Here is a 16,336-nt window from a genome sequence, read left to right on the forward strand (position 1 = left end):
GCTCTCCGTGGTGTTGAAATGCCGCATTCCTCCGTGTGTGTGTTCTGTCTCAGCAGGTCTCAGATCAGGTTCATTTTGCTTTCCTCTCATTTGTTTTCGTTACCTGATTCTCACGAATGGAGCGTTTGTTTTTTTTTTTGTTTTTTTTAATGGCAGAAACCCCCTGGAGATTTTTAGGTCAGGAAAAATAACCCCTTCTTCTTCATTCCCCTTATGTAACACAAATTCACTTACCTGATTTTGATTAGGTAAATGAATTTGTGTTACTCCAATTCTGCAAACATAAAACCGTCAAACGCACAAAAGTTCACTGTTGGAGTTTCTAGTTGAAGCTTTGACAGACTGATGGATTCAGTGAAAAAAGTGTGTGTGTTTTATGATAGTATGGTTGTGTTTCAGATTGTGTACTTCACAGCCACCTTTCCCTACGTGGTCCTCATCATCCTGCTGGTCAGAGGGGTGACCCTGCCCGGAGCCTACGATGGCATCATGTACTACATCAAACCCAACTGGTCCAAACTGGAGGAGGCTCAGGTCAGTTCATCATCCTGAAATCTCACTTACAGGCAGACTTTGTCATTGCATGGGGCAGTTTGAATCACTGGGCCTCTGATATTAAAGGGTCTTGAATTTTAGTTTTTGTCATGTGCGTTCATGGTGAATACACCAGCAGGATTGTCTTTAGGTTGTTTAGGTAGAAGTTTTAAACCTAATGTAAGGAGTAGAAAGCCGAGATATTTGTGTTAAAACATAAAAGTAACAAAGTGGCGAAAAAAAGAAATAAAGTACAGATACCTGCAGTATTTGTACTTCGTTACTTCGCACGTCTGTTCGGGTGGGTGAAGCACCTGAAAGTGCACGAGTGGGAGGTTTAAATCCAGTTTTAGGCTGTCGGGGTGGCTGTTGTTTTTTATGGCTTGAGCATCCAAGATGCTGCAGCGTTTGTCATCAATTATTGATCAGTTATTGTCATTAAATGTTTGCATCAAACATCAAACCCATGTGACTCCACAGGTGTGGATAGATGCTGGCACTCAGATCTTCTTCTCCTACGCCATCGGCCTTGGTGCTCTGACCGCTTTAGGCAGCTACAACCGCTTTAACAATGACTGCTACAAGTACGACACACACACACACACACACACACTTCACCAACTCCTTCAACCTCAGTCATCATATCTAAACCCTGTAAATCTTTAAATTTACTCCACCTTAAACCTGATTGTGACCTTAAACGCCTTGTTTCCTCTCCTCTTCCTCACAGAGATGCCTTCATCTTGGCGCTCATAAACAGCGGGACAAGCTTCTTCGCTGGCTTTGTCGTGTTTTCTATTCTTGGCTTCATGGCTGCGGAGCAGGGAGTCGACATATCGCAGGTTGCTGAATCAGGTATTTACTCACACCGGACCTGTTCTAATAATTTCCTCCAATGCACTTTTTTATTCTTGGGCTCTATTTTACACGATTTACAGTGTAAATGATTATTTTAATACGCTGCCCATCAGTAGAGCTTCAGTTCATCTGCTGCTTTAGCTCCTCTCTATAAACGCTGGGAGGTTTTCCTCCCAAAAAGCTAACATCCATCTGATTGGCAAACTTCCAGAAGCCTACAGAGGGGCAGCACTGAGTACTGGTGTCCATGCTGCGCAGAAAGAAATAAGAGCAGGCTGAAGCCTGAGCTTTGAGCTCATGGGGATTACTTTTACATAAGTGCACAGGGCTATTTGAACCTTGAACCATGTTCAATATAAACATAGAACATAGTAACATTATACACGAAACATGAGATAAAAAAATCAGATCAGATCATCTAAACAAACGGTGTCGTTGGTGGTGCTCTCCTATTTCGACCCCAAAGCCTCTGAGGCTGGTTTAACAAAAATGCATCATACTGAGCTTTAAATATAGATGGTAACTGGACTGGTTCTTACATAGCGCTTTTCTACTCACTGAGCACTCAAAGCGCTTTATACAACTCGTGCAGTCACCCAATCACACAAGCACTTTATCTAAGGTTTTTTTTAGTGCTTCTATCTGACATTCACTCACATTCACACTCCGATGGAGCGCATCAGACAGCAACATGGGGTTAGTATCTTGCCCAAGGATATTTGGCACGTAGACTGGAGGAGCCGGGGATCGAACCACCAACCTTCCAGTGAGTAGGTGACCAGCTCTACCACCTGAGCTGCTGCCACCCCACTGTGCTTTGGTTTTCCAGCATAACGAGGGTAACTGTGACAGCAAGATAAATGAGAAACACAGTGAATCTGAAAGTATTAGAAGTCAGATTGTTAGTTGTAAAGATGGAGGATGAGCAGCATCTCTGTATCACTTCTCAGGAGGAGAAACGAGACCAAGAGAGTTTCACTGTAACGATGCATTAAATGCATTAAAATACAAAAAAAAGAGATTGTTTATGGGATGTTTAAAATGGAAAGAATTACCTTCATTAATAGACTCCAATATGACATATTTAGTGATATTTGGGTTAAATGGAAACATTGCATTTTGTCAAGGAGACCCGATCTTGTTTGAATCTCTGTAATTATGTATGCCATATTTCTGAATTGTTATGTGTGTGTATATATGTATATGTCAGTATGTATGAGGGCATAGGCGAATACATATGTATGTAGGTATGTGTATGTATGTCTAAGGATATGGGGGTGTGTGTGTGTGTATATATACACACTAGATGGTACACCCGTTTGTTTATTTTTGATTATTTGTTTATTTTGGTTTATTTGTGTTCATATAGGTTGCTTATTAAAAAATAAAATATAAAAAAAAAAATACAAAAAAACATCCAAATCTTTACTCTCTGTCTCACACTTTTGCATGTGCTATACATGCATATAGAAGCAGCGCTTCCATCCACTGCGGTGCATGTTCCAGTTTTGATAATCCTTGTTTTAAGAGCCAATCACAATCCAGATTCTAGGAAAAACAGGAAGGGGAAAAAGTGTCAGGTCACATGAGGTCAGCTGATAATTGTGTAGCCTCGACGATTTCAAATGGTGGTTATAAAAATAATGATTACAGAAGGATTCACTTCACTGTAATGAAGACCTGAATGAACCCGTGTGTGCGTGTGTGTGCGTGTGTGTGTCAGACTCCAGCCAGCAGTGTGTGTATTAATAGCTAAGCATCACGTGATGTGGCATCACAAACACACCGTTATATTTAGCTTGTCCACAGAAGGCTGCAGCTCTGAGCGGCTGTTCGGATCAAAGCTTTTCATTTAAACTTAATGAAGACTTTATGTAACCACAGAGCTAATGTTTACAGCCAGGTGAGATTACACCTGGCCTCCTCAGCCCCCAGATAAAGAGCAACAGTCCTGGTGGAGGCGTGGTTGTGATAAATATACAGTTTATGATAAAGGGCCAAATGCAGGTTTCATGCAATTTGATACCAAAGGTGTATCTACTAAAAATCTGACGAATTCGAATCTTAGTGACCTCGACCTCAAGGTCAGAGCAAGAATTCTGAAAACTGCAATAACTCAAGGCTGAGCTGTAACACTGTTAAACTAAAACTGATCATTTTTCCATCCATCCATCTTCTGATGCCCAGATCTCCAGCTCTTCTGGAGGGATACTGAAGTGTTCCCGAGCCATGATAGACACGGTGTCAGCCTGCCCTTGATATTTCAACTCTTCCACTTGGAGCAGTAACTCCACCCTTTTCTGACAATCATACTCTGAGACTTGGAGGTGCTCAAGCTTTCAGTCCGCTTCATTTCTGTTGTTCAGATTTATGAGCAGTTGAGAATATTTAGGTTCATTTAAGGTTCAATAACATCAGTGTTGCTGACTCACTGATTTATGGTTGTTATTGACCCTCTTATTTATGACTTTGGTCAGGTGAAAGCAGCGTGATCGATATTATTATGGAGATTTTTTAAAATCTGGGCTGGTAATAATCAAAATGAGTTTTATTGTATTTCAATTTCTCATTCATAAATGTTCAAGCCTCAGAGGTTAAACCAACAACACTACAACAAAGCCTCATCCAAGGTGTGGCATTAAAAGCATCTTATTTTATCTAGTTGCTCTAACGGTAAAGTACAAGTTAAGATTATATATACACTTTATCCCAAATGATCATGCACTGTTTATCAGAAAAACTGGGATGCCAAATCAATCAACACACCCTGTAAGAAACTAGCTTCAATAAGCTATAATAGCTCAATAAAAGAAATATAATAACGTTTAATAAAAAGGCTCAATAAGGTGAAACTTGTACAACAGAAAGGAGCTCGGTCATACAGAAATAAAACTGCTTTATAAGTAAAAGATTAAATAACATTCAGTAGAACAACATTCAAACCAATCAATCGTATAAAGTTATTCTTTAATGTAAAACAAATAAGTAAACCAAAACAAAACAGAAGCTGGATCGCTGTGTTCCTCTCATGTGTGGCTATAATGAAATGTGCATTAATGAGTTACTAAAGTCTTCATCACGTTCTCATTTCATCTGCCTGAAAATATTTTCGTGTACCTCTCAGGAATGGTGTGTGTGTGTGTGTGTGTGTGTGTGTGTGTGTGTGTGTGGACAGGAATCTTTTTATTTAATCTTGCTGTAAAAAGAACAAAAGTAAATCCAATTTACTGAATCCAATCTGACACGTCTATACTGGTTTAAAGTATTAGCATCACTGTTTGTGTGTGTGTGTGTGTGTGTGCGCGCGTACGTGTGTGTGTGTGTGTGTGCAGTATTAACTGTCGGATTATTTAAGCGAGGCCTTTCACCTCGCATGCGACAGCTCTCCAGTGCATATTTCTGTGCTCGCGTCACAGCCTGATGAAACAAGCCGTGATTTGTCCTGCTGTAAATATTTGTACTGCACCTTTTAATCTTTCTGCATATCAGCAAATTTATTTTGTGGAATGTGAAGCTGACTATAGCTGAGCAGATGAGAACAACCTACTTTCAAACCTGGATGTTTTATGATGTTTCTGTTACAGCATGATGACGTCAGCCTGTTATTGCTTCATTGTGACATCGCAGAGTGTTGTGTTGAAAAAATAAAATGGGTGTTGTACAGCTCTCTCCGCGCCCTTTCATGTGATACAGTACTTGATATGGTCAAGTCAACCTTGATTGTGGATAATAACAATGACATCATGGTCAAACGCTTAGCCAACCAATTTCATATTTATGACTCTTTTCTTTTCATATTTATACTGTAGAGCCAGAAAATGAGCTGGTGGCACTGCAGCTTTAAATTCTGCACACGTTACATCTTCTGTGCACATGTTGGAAAAACATACTGTATGAGCCAAACCTTGAGCGGCATATTAAAATCCTGTGAAGTCTCTGATGTCTGTGTTTGTGTGCGTTTCAGGTCCAGGTCTGGCCTTCATTGCGTATCCGAAGGCAGTCAGTCTGATGCCGGTGGCCCCGCTGTGGGCGGCGCTCTTCTTCTTCATGCTGCTGCTGCTCGGACTGGACAGTCAGGTGACCAACACACTCTGTATCATACCTTTAATCAGCTGTGCATTTTCTCAATAAGTTTGCAGGAGTAACACGGAAATATAAATATATATAAACATGGGTGTCATGTGGTTATAAACTGAATTTATGATATTTCGCGCAGGATTTTGGTAAATGTTTAATAGATCAGTGGTCCTAATGCAGAGCCTTGGGGGACACCACAGATGATTGGAGAGAAATTTTAACTGGTTTTCAATATTTTACTTGTATTCAGCTTTATTCCTCCACTTCTGTTCAGCAAAGAGACACTGAAGACACTGTGTTTTCCAGATGGATTGATGATCTTTCTCCATGTTTGTCCCTGCAGTTTGTCGGGGTGGAGGGTTTTGTTACCGGGATTCTGGATCTGTTTCCTGGAAAGCATTATCATCGCTACAAAAGAGAGATCGCTGTGGCGATATGCTGTTTACTCTGCTTCATTATTGACCTCTCCATGGTGACACAGGTTGGATGAACAAAGACTTTTCCCTCAAAAATTTAAATTTTTGATGATTTATACCATTTTTAAATAAACTGTCTTTTCTTAGTAGCTCGTAGTAACAAAAATAAAAACGCATAACGTGTGAAGGAGCTTATGAGAGAACAAGAAACACTTCAGTTGATGAACTGGTTTACTAAATCGACACTGTTCACTGAGCCGTCTGTTCCTCTGCAGGGAGGGATGTACGTCTTCCAATTGTTTGACTACTATTCGGCCAGTGGGATGACTCTGTTGTGGCAAGCATTCTGGGAATGCATAGTAGTTGCCTGGGTCTACGGTATGTAATAAACACAAACACACACGGGCAGTGTAGTGCTTCATAGCAACGTGATCATAAATAGAGCCATTGTGAAGTATGTCAGTGAGGTAACCCATCTCAAAATAGGTCTGAAAATCATCTCAGATGATGTGATATTAGAGGTCACAGGTCAACGTGTTTTTTGTCACAAGCTAATATAAAATACAATATCACAGAATAATATGTCAACAAAAGACAATTAAGCTATGTCATAGTGTGAATACAATCATGGAGAATTTCTAGTGTTTTATGACGTGAGTGGGGAAGAATCCGCAGCATCTTCCTGTCTTTGACTTGCTGATTAATGAACTGCAGGTGCTGACCGCTTCATGGATGATGTGGCTCGTATGATCGGCTACCGGCCCTTCCCCTGGATGAAGTGGTGCTGGTCTTTTATAACTCCATGTGTCTGCATAGTAAGACTGAACAACACTATCCCATCCAGAAATAGAAACCCACAACCACACACACCAGTTTTCCTCCAGGCTATCAGGCACTGATGCCAGTTTATTAAGAGCAGAGCGCATACGTACATTTTTGATTATTGTAGAGGAACAAATTCAGAAAAGATTTATATTGATTATACACTTATTATTACCTTTTGCTGTCTCTTGAGCACACAGCAGAATCATATTAAAACTAACAGGCATAGACCAACATTATTCATCAGTTCTGCTGTGACAACATAATGAAATCTCACAGTATCAACAACACAAATCATGTAAATGATGCCAAATATGTGCCAATCTTCCTCTTTAATCTCCCCTTTCTTCCCGTAGGGTATCTTTCTGTTCCACCTGGTGAACTATAAGCCCCTGACCTACAACAATGTGTACGTGTACCCATGGTGGGGCGAGGTGATCGGCTGGTGTCTGGCTCTGTCCTCCATGCTGTGCATTCCTGTCAGCCTTCTCTACAAACTCTTTAGAGCCAAGGGAACCTTCAAAGAGGTAAGCACCAGCTCACACTGGACGTGCACGCTGAAACAAAGGGTTATGAATGTATTTAAAAAGCATAGTTACAGACTTATCGCACATGCAACTTTAAATTGACCTAAAACTGATGTAGTTACTATCCAGATACCAAAATTAGCCATTTTTCTCTCACGAGACCACAAAAAGTTTACATTTAGATTTTATAAGGTAAAAATGTAAAAGGCAAACCTCAGTCTACCTGAAATTTGGTTTAAAATAAGGTGTTATGTAACTGTATGTCCCAGCGCTCGTAGCTTGGTATGAACGGCAGAACATGTGACTGGGCTTAAACTAATGCAAACACTCCTATTGAGTGACAGCAGAGGTCATTTCTAAGATATCACATCACGCTGCCCAACTTTATATAGAGTCGTTGTTGTAACATAAGCACACGTGGTGACACATGTTACCCTTTAAATTCTGGGAAATATACCTTAAATGAATAATAAAACACATGCAACATTACAGATGAATTAATTTAACTTTTCTTCTCTGAACTTTCTGGTTTTTTTAAGCTTGTTGAACCAACTTTGGCTAAGAATTTTTATTTTACAGTTAATCACCTGCTACAGTTTTGTAGAACAATTCACTTTAACGCCGCTGTATTAAATACAAATAAGTCAATAAACATGCATCATGATAAGCTCAAGGATCTGGAAGTGACAGGTTAAGTTCGATGGAGAGGGGAGAGCGAGTACGGTTGGACTGGTGCTGTTGTAGAAAGTCTGGAAACATCGAGCTTTCTAGCTAGCACCTACACCTCTGCTGAAATGGGTTAACTTGACTTATGAGTGTAACAGAGGGGCACATAGAAGGTTAGGTGGTGGACTGGTTGGAGAAAATCACCAAACTACCGGTTGCTCCCCTGAGGTGCTGGCTGCCACTAGTTCTCCTTGCGATTGCTTTTATTGTCAGCAGACCACTTAGCGAGTAGCTAGTGAGCATTTGCAGATAAGTTGTCATCTTCCATGCTAATTTTAGGTGACCATGGCCATCAGCTAGTTATCAAAGCAATCACAAGGATGTTTTAGGAACAGTATCGTCTTTGAAACCTAGTGACAGACTGCAACCTCTTACCAACCAGTTGTGACTGAGGCCTTACTAAGGAAATTTTGTTGGGTATACGTCTAGAGACACAAAAAGTATTTGCTTTGAAATGGAGATAATTTAGTTTGCACAGTCCAGGTCAGCATGTCTAACTTCTAAACAGGAAAAGGTTTAATCAAACCAAGCGATTCCTCCAGATCACATGACTTGCAATCTGTGTGACCACGCGTTTGTTGATGTGTTGCAGCGTTGGGCCCACCTGACCACTCCGGTGTGGGGAGCCCATCACTTGGAGTACATGGCCCCGGATATCAAGTCCTTGAGCTCCATGTCGCCCGGCACCGATGACAACAAAGTCATCATCTTCGAGAGTGTCATGTAGGCAGGACTCCATCCCCGTCCATCCATCCACCTCTGACCAGACAACCGACAGCACCACACTCGAACTCGACCTTCAGCTTTACCTCCAACCCATACAGAGGCCTCAGAAAGGACTCGAAGTGATTGATTAGATTTGTGGACTGATTGATTGCCTTTGCCCTTTGATTAATTGACTGATGGGTCTCCTTGGACCTATTGATCAGTTGGTCTCTTCATGTCACCAAAATGACCAATACTAAAGATTTTTTTTAATACCTAGAAAAGAACAAAGCAGAAGAGGAGTGACACAGCTCCTTCAGAAAGCTTCATAATTCCAACAACCTCGAACAACCAGGAAAAAGAAATACTCTCCATGAATGTGGATAAAATGCTAAATAAGGGTAATCTAAAGTTTTCACTGAAGGCAGAATCATTTTGTGTTCTCTAAAAAAACAAAACAAAAGAGTGTCTGCTGTCGAGGTCGAAGTTGGAGGTCAGGTTTCCTCCATCACCGATGATCGGTAGTATCAATGCTCTTCTCTCTGGGTGGGTGGGATGAAACGTTAACTGATAAACTGCCATTACATACAATCATCTCATTATTAAATGTTAAAGGGACTTGTGCTCACTGATTTTTATTTTTTAAAAAATGGCCGTTTATTCACACAGACAGAGTTGTAGACAGACAGACTGACTGACCCCCAGAAAATTAACAGAGGTCATTTGCTTTGCAACAGGATTTAATAAATGATAGGAAATAGTCTGAGACGCAGTCCCGTCATCAAACATAAAAATGGAAGAAAAGATCAACCGAGAACCAGAACTATCGGGTTGAACGATCTCCAGGACTGGAGAGTAAAAAGTTCAACCTCCTGTTATCAAGCAAACCAGCGGTCCAGGAAGCCAGACTGTGCTCAGAGAGTCCTGAAAACACCCTCAGACACCCTTTGAGCACTTTGATTGTTGAGGCCCAAACCCTAAAACTCAAACTGCTGCCCTGATTCCTTTTGAACGTTTCAGTATATCGGTGCAGCTCTGCTGAAGCTAAATACTACAAATCACCAGCTTTTTACTACTGATCCCAGAACAATCCTGGCTCCTGAGCAGTGTCGTGCTTCTCTGACCGCTGACCTCTGATCTGCAACAACAGATCTGATCTCAGAGGGAAATGTCCAGAGAGACTTCAGTCAGAGTTATAACAAGGACTTTAAATTGAATCCAATCAAAAACAATTAATAAGATCAGTAAAATCTCCTCAGAGCTTTTAACCCCAACCAGATGCAAACACACAGATGCCGTCAGCTTTTGAAACTGATTTGAAACTAGACTGAAATCTCACTGGATCTGACCTTTAACCCCTCCCTGTCATGTGTCTGACCTCCCTGTGAGGAGGTTCAGGCCTGCGTGCGAACCAGGTCAGAGGTCGGGCTTCGTTCAGTGTCCCCCAGGTCGACTGAAGTGCCAAATGGGGCGCTGCCTGCCCTGCAGGGCTGATCCTAGACCAGGGCTCCAGGCTGCCAAAATCAACCTGTTAGCTCTTCTCTCTGCCTCGTCTCTGTCTCATCGATGCTGCAGTCCTCCATCCAAACCTCACTTCTTCCTACTGAACCACTGATGGTGGCACCTTCCATCTCACATTCTCAGTTTCATACACTTAAACTTTTCCTGTGTGATCAGAGTTCATATCATTCTAGCCGTTTTTTTTTAGGGCCTCCCTTTGGGTGTTGCTCCTCAAACAAGCAACGCTGCCTCTGTATGTGGTTAACCTCGTCTCCGCACAGTAATGGAAATTAGACATTCGCACTCTAGTGACTGCTCTGTACGTAAAACCACCAAGAGGTCCAATATTAGAATCTATTACAAAACATTTAACAGGTTTCTAAGATTCCTCAAGAAAAAGAAAAATAAATATCGATGTGAGATTGGTTTGAATAAAATACTTTCTGAATTGAAATAAGAAAAGCATCAATAAAATGATAATATAAGTACATCGGCGCTCTTCCTTACACAATGCATCGACTGAGTAACACTAACTCACATTCATGAAGTTAGACTGCAATATATGCACAAAAGTATTATAATTAATTGAAACTTAAAACACTTAAACACATTTTTAAATGACAAAAATAAACTAAAACAAGAAATCACACTCACACTGTCAGTCGTAGACAAATTTATGTAACTGTACACAATTAAATATTATTATTTGTATAAGATTAACAGCAGAAAATGACAGTAAGGGGTCATTTGTATTGCTTAAACTGATAAATATGATTTAGCTGGGTGCTACACCTTTTTTTTTTTTTTTTTTTTTTTTTTTTTTTTTTCTTTAACTGAAAAATAGCACGGGGCTAATTTCTAGTGTTAATGATTTTATAACGTTGGAAATGTGTGAACCCTGTGCAAATCGTCTGCACAAAAAAGCCCCATACAGAAGAGCAGACACTAAAGTACTGAAACACACTTCAAAAAGTGTTTAAATTTAAGAAAAATTGCTGAAGTGAAATATGAACCTCAAAATTAGCTACAAAAACTATCAACAGGACTTCCACTGATTTGCTTAGTGGACCCAAAATGCACCTTTAGTCTGGAGACCAGAAAAAGACCTGATTTGACTTTAAAACCGAGTCCGTGTTCACCTGCCGTCCGGTCAGCTGGTGGAGAGATGAGAGCCGGAGGACTCAGTGTGGTGCCAAGCATTGCCTTACATTGTTGTCTTAACTCTAGAGCCTGAACGGTTGACTAGCCAAACCCAGAGCCCTACAGGACGTCCTGTGTACGGCTCTGGTTTATATCAAACCAATCAGCAGTCTGCGGGGGCGTGTCTATAACTCTGTCTCCTAGCAACCCCTCACCATCCACCCATCATGGGGAACTATAACAATTAGAATGTCAAATATGCGAAAATTACCTACATTTGCACATTACTGTAAAAAAAAAAAAAAAGAAATTGCTAGCACTTTTAAAAAAGAATCGTGTTAGAAATCGCGTTTTGTTTTACATATTGTAAGATTAATCAGAGATTTATTTTATGGAGGCTTTTATTTTGCTGATACATACAATATGACAAATATATATATATTGAATATCTTTGTGTGTTATCTATATTTGATGCAGTATATAATTGCGATAATGATGATGATGATTTCTGGCTGATTGTTCACGTTTAGCTGACAAGCACAAGCAAAGCGGTGCCTCGAGCTTCAGGCTACCTCACTCCTCATTCAGACTTTCAAAGCAAATTTCTTTTGGCTTTTTATGCAAAGTTTTGTCAGCAGTACCGACTGGTAGCAGGAGGGGGATTGTGGGAATCTTTACAGTTCTCCGACACCAATGAAAACAAAAAGTCATGCTTTAAAACAACTTAAACTGGGGATTTTTATGTTGATTTTTTTTTTAAATTTAATGTTGCTGATACACACTGATGCTGCGAGGCCTTTGACCAGGTGTCTGACTAGCTAACGTGAACAACCAGCGTAGGGCGGGGCTATTATTCCGGCGGGCTTGCTGCGATGCAGTGATATGAAGACTGTCGAGGTTTCGTGTGGATCTGAGCAAACTTCAAAAGGGAATTGTTGGGTTCTCTCTTTTACTTTTACTGACTTCTAATGTTCAAAGTGCTCAAGTGATTTTTAGCTTTAGATGATTTTTATTCTTTGTGTTTTAATCAATATCAGTGTTCTCCCAACGACCCCCCCACGGCTCTCACGTCATTACTTGAGTTTGATAGAAAAGTATGACAAACAATCCTTTAAAGTAAATTTGCTGATAATTGCTGACTGTAACTGCCATTTGAAGTCATTAGGAAGCTCCTGCCACTCACTATCTCAGTATAGTGAGGTGGTCAGACCTGGAGTGACAATGCCAACATGCGTGCAGCTGAAAAGATAAACAAAACAAACACTAAGATACTCCACCGGTTAGTTTAAGACCTTAATTACAGCCAGATACCCAAGAACTTAAAGAACAGCATTAGCAGAATCAGCAAAACAGACACAAATCTGGTTTCTGTATTTAATCTCTGGCTTAAAGCCCTGTTCAATCAGAACGGATGGAGGTTTTAATCCAGTCAAATAAATGAGTCGGATGAAATTATTGAGTTCAAAAACCTGCATCCTTTACAACAATGATAACAGTCGCCCTCTATCATGTTTGGTTTATGCAAAGTAAGAAGTCAACATAGCATAATGGACACAAACAAGACAAACTCAGTCATTTTCAGACCAAATGGAAACCTAATTATGAAGACCAAACAAAGGGACTTAAAAAACAGTATTTGGGCTGTAAAGTCAAACATCATCTGCATAAAAAATGCTTCAAAAACACAATTCTTTGGATTTGCTATGACTTCTACTTTTCAATTATATCAATACCTCTGATGTAAATCTATATTAAAAGTTTGATGTTTTAAGAAAAAGCCCATAGTTAGCCTGAGAATCTTCCCGTTTTCTTCAGAATCAGTGACCTGAAAATAATTGTGCTTCTCGCTGACAAAAACGTGAACAAATCAAAAATAAGGGAACAAAAAATAATGTTTAAGAGAAAAATAAAGAAGGGTTTTAAATTAGAGAAAGAAGAGGAATCCTGCTTATGAGGAGCTTGTTGTGGTTGGAACTTTTACAGTTACCCAAATACACAAAAGACTCTCTTACAATTCTCAAAGAGCAAACCACCTTAAATGGGGTTTAAGGGAAAGAGTGCAGAGCTCAGATGAGGCAGTTCCCAGAATGTTTAGGATTCATCTGTCGATCAAACTTTTCATATTTAAATGAGAATCCAAAGCGAGGATGCCTTTTGTGCAGCGTTCTGCTGCAGTGTGCTGGGACGTCTTCTAGGAGCCAAAACAAAAGTCGTCAGCTCAAAAATACTTCAATACAAACCCTTCTTTCAGTTATTGTACACAACTAATTCAAGAACTGATCAAAGACAAAGTTTCTAATTTTTAAAATGTACAGATGACTCGCTAAGTTATCAGTAACTAATGTCACTGATAACTATTTCATTAATAAAACTAAACTTGCAGCAATAACCAATCAAACTCAGTTTAATGTTCAATGTTTGATTTTTTTTAAAAGTTGTATTGTAGTGTTCTCGTCTTGTTTCCGGACTGGAGCCTGGGTGGGTCAGAGTGTGAAAAAACAAAAAGAATCTACAGCCATTTAAGAAAATGAACATGTATGTTACAAAATCAATGTTGTTTCATGTCAGTTTGTGTGTGTGCTCTTCTGCCAAAACACATGTTGTGACAGAGTCATTAATCCAAAACTGTGACTGGAAACGGCCAGGCTGGATGCTGTAAAACACACCTGCACAGGTGCAGGGAGGTGGCTCTTTTTAGTTTTCCTCACTCAGGCTGAAGTGAGTGATGTCACAGGTGATGGTGTGAACTGAACATGCTATGCAAACGGTTGTGCTTCAGCCGGCGTGTTTCTGGACGAACAATCAGACATTCAGACAACAAAAATGACTCAATGCAGCATCTGGATTCTGCATTCAGTTTTTAAGTTTTATATTTTAATTCAATCAAGTTAAAACGTTGCTTTTAAAATCTTATGAAAGAGAACAGAACGGATGCTTTTTCTACATTTAAATTTTATCCCTGAACTTGTCCATGTTGCTCTGACTGTCCGATTGTTCACTTCAGGTTTTTGATAAATGATACTTCGCTCAGCTGGTTTCCTTCAGTGGAGAGCGTTTATTTCCCAGAATCCTCCTGCTGTTCTCAGACCCATGTAAAGTAGATAACACTCACAGCAGAGATGTTAGCAGAATGTTTAGCGGTTATTTTACAGCCGATAAGTTGCCAAAATATTTAACATCCAAATAAACCAGAACTACGGAACCCTAAAAGGGAACACGCAAAGAAACGAGATGATGCATTAAGGTTTCGTTTCTTGACAGAACAGGAAGGTTTTCTGGGAAAAGCAAATAACTGGTGCTGTGGAAAAACAACCAAAAATATCACTGTGTGAAATATTTTTTTGGGAAGCTGACCTCAGGTGGGATTTTTGCAGCAGTGGAACCAGCAGGAGGCGCTCTCCTCCCCTGGGAAATGTCATCAAGTTTGGGCTGGAAACAGAGACAGAGACCCCTGACAATTAAAACCTGCTGAAATCAATTAAGGGTTCAATAAAAACACTGAAGTGTACACAAGATCAAGCTAAAATAATTGGAAGTCAAGTGAGTGAAATGACTCTCACAGTAGCTTCCACTGAAGGCAAAGTACAAAACCAAACAACCATCCAATCACAGTCAGGCAAAAGTACCGTAGCTAAACATCATCTCATTAATTGAACCCATTCACTGTAACAGATTCTGAGTGAACGTGTACACGCAACAGACAGGAAAGACTTCAGCCAACAGGTCCTGCCTCTGTCCCAGCTCAGACACAGCTACATGGTGCCCTCAGTGTTGTAACTGTGTCTTTGTGATTTGTGTAAACCACAGTCTTCCATACATAACTGTAGAGCAGACTCTTGATTAAGTAGCTTAACGAAGTAACTAGTAGTCGTACTAATGACAATAACGTAACTCGGGGGCTTCATGTTAACGAGTCACCAGCCAAAAATTTTACAGAGTCAATGTTAGAGAGTTAACTTTGAGCCCTGTCGGTGTCACCTGTGTTTCATCGACCTTTGACCCCTGCGAGGGTCTCCATGCTGCCAGCTGCTGTGATCACTGTGCTCATTCACCACCCAGTAAACTAACAGCAATAAAACTAATGTCACAACAAACAGCTGATCTATCTGTGTGGTTATTGGAGTATATAAGGTCCACTGAAGGAGAGTTATTAACTGGTTACATCCCACTGGTTTTACGCTCACATTAATAAAACTTCACTTTTATTCACACTTTTTTATTTTGTCAATTACAGACTCAGATTTTCAGGAACCTAAAGCAAAAAACAGACTGATTCAGTCAATGGACTTCTCTCTGTGACCAAGAGGAGAACATTTCATTTGTTTACATAAAGACAAACAAAAGTTAATGATGGAGTTCCACAAGGTTCTTTGCTGGGGCCAATACTTCTTCACCATCACACTTCCCTCACACAACACTGCTCTACAGCCAGAATGCTTCTGCCCCTTATGTAGTCAAACATTGGTGACTGTGGTACTGAAACTGATGCTTTAATCTATTAGTTGGCTCCAGTTTTAATGGGATGCTGCTATTTCAATGCTGAAAGCGAAAGTTTTTAACTTAAAGTGGGAAAATGTCTTCATATACATCATAACGCCTGAATTTTAGAAAAGATTAGATGCTAATTTTAGATTGCCAGTCTTCTTAAACAACTCATTCAACTTTAATGAAATTATGATTGTATTAATTTTACTATAACAATTGACAAATGATAACTTTTCAACCTTCTGACCTCATATGTGACCTTGTTAGTATCCTTTTTAAAGCATGTAAAAATACACCACAGGCAATGTTTTTATTTTTCTTCCACAACAAGCTTTTGAAAGTACTGTTCTTGAGAGATCACTGGGCGGACTTAGGAATATGTGGCATAAATTGGATGGATTGATGTCTTCTCATCCATACACAGACATGTAGCCAAGTGATGAAAGCAACATATCTACATGTATAATATTCTGGGTAAATGCTGAAACTGATGCTTTGTCACAACATCTTACCCTCACACACCTTGACTTTCCTGGCAGCCTTTGA

At 40.0% G+C, this 16,336-nt stretch overlaps 1 protein-coding gene across 1 annotated transcript in view; it reads left to right on the forward strand.

The window, feature by feature from the left end:
• slc6a8 (solute carrier family 6 member 8) overlaps nt 1-15,399 on the forward strand; it is a 42,610-nt gene extending 27,211 nt beyond the window's left edge. The window contains exons 5-13 of the mRNA XM_084916097.1: nt 400-534; nt 1,015-1,118; nt 1,265-1,389; nt 5,357-5,469; nt 5,813-5,950; nt 6,161-6,263; nt 6,600-6,700; nt 7,064-7,234; nt 8,553-15,399. Of these exons, the coding sequence (XP_084772223.1) occupies nt 400-534; nt 1,015-1,118; nt 1,265-1,389; nt 5,357-5,469; nt 5,813-5,950; nt 6,161-6,263; nt 6,600-6,700; nt 7,064-7,234; nt 8,553-8,687 (1,125 nt within the window). The 3' untranslated portion in view covers nt 8,688-15,399. The remainder of the gene's footprint in view (nt 1-399; nt 535-1,014; nt 1,119-1,264; nt 1,390-5,356; nt 5,470-5,812; nt 5,951-6,160; nt 6,264-6,599; nt 6,701-7,063; nt 7,235-8,552) is intronic.
• Nucleotides 15,400-16,336: the final 937 nt, after the last annotated feature.

The sequence above is a fragment of the Perissodus microlepis genome, chromosome 20, assembly GCF_051167445.1.
Source record: "Perissodus microlepis isolate ML-2025 ecotype Zambia chromosome 20, ASM5116744v1, whole genome shotgun sequence".
Taxonomy (NCBI): Eukaryota; Metazoa; Chordata; class Actinopteri; order Cichliformes; family Cichlidae; genus Perissodus; species Perissodus microlepis.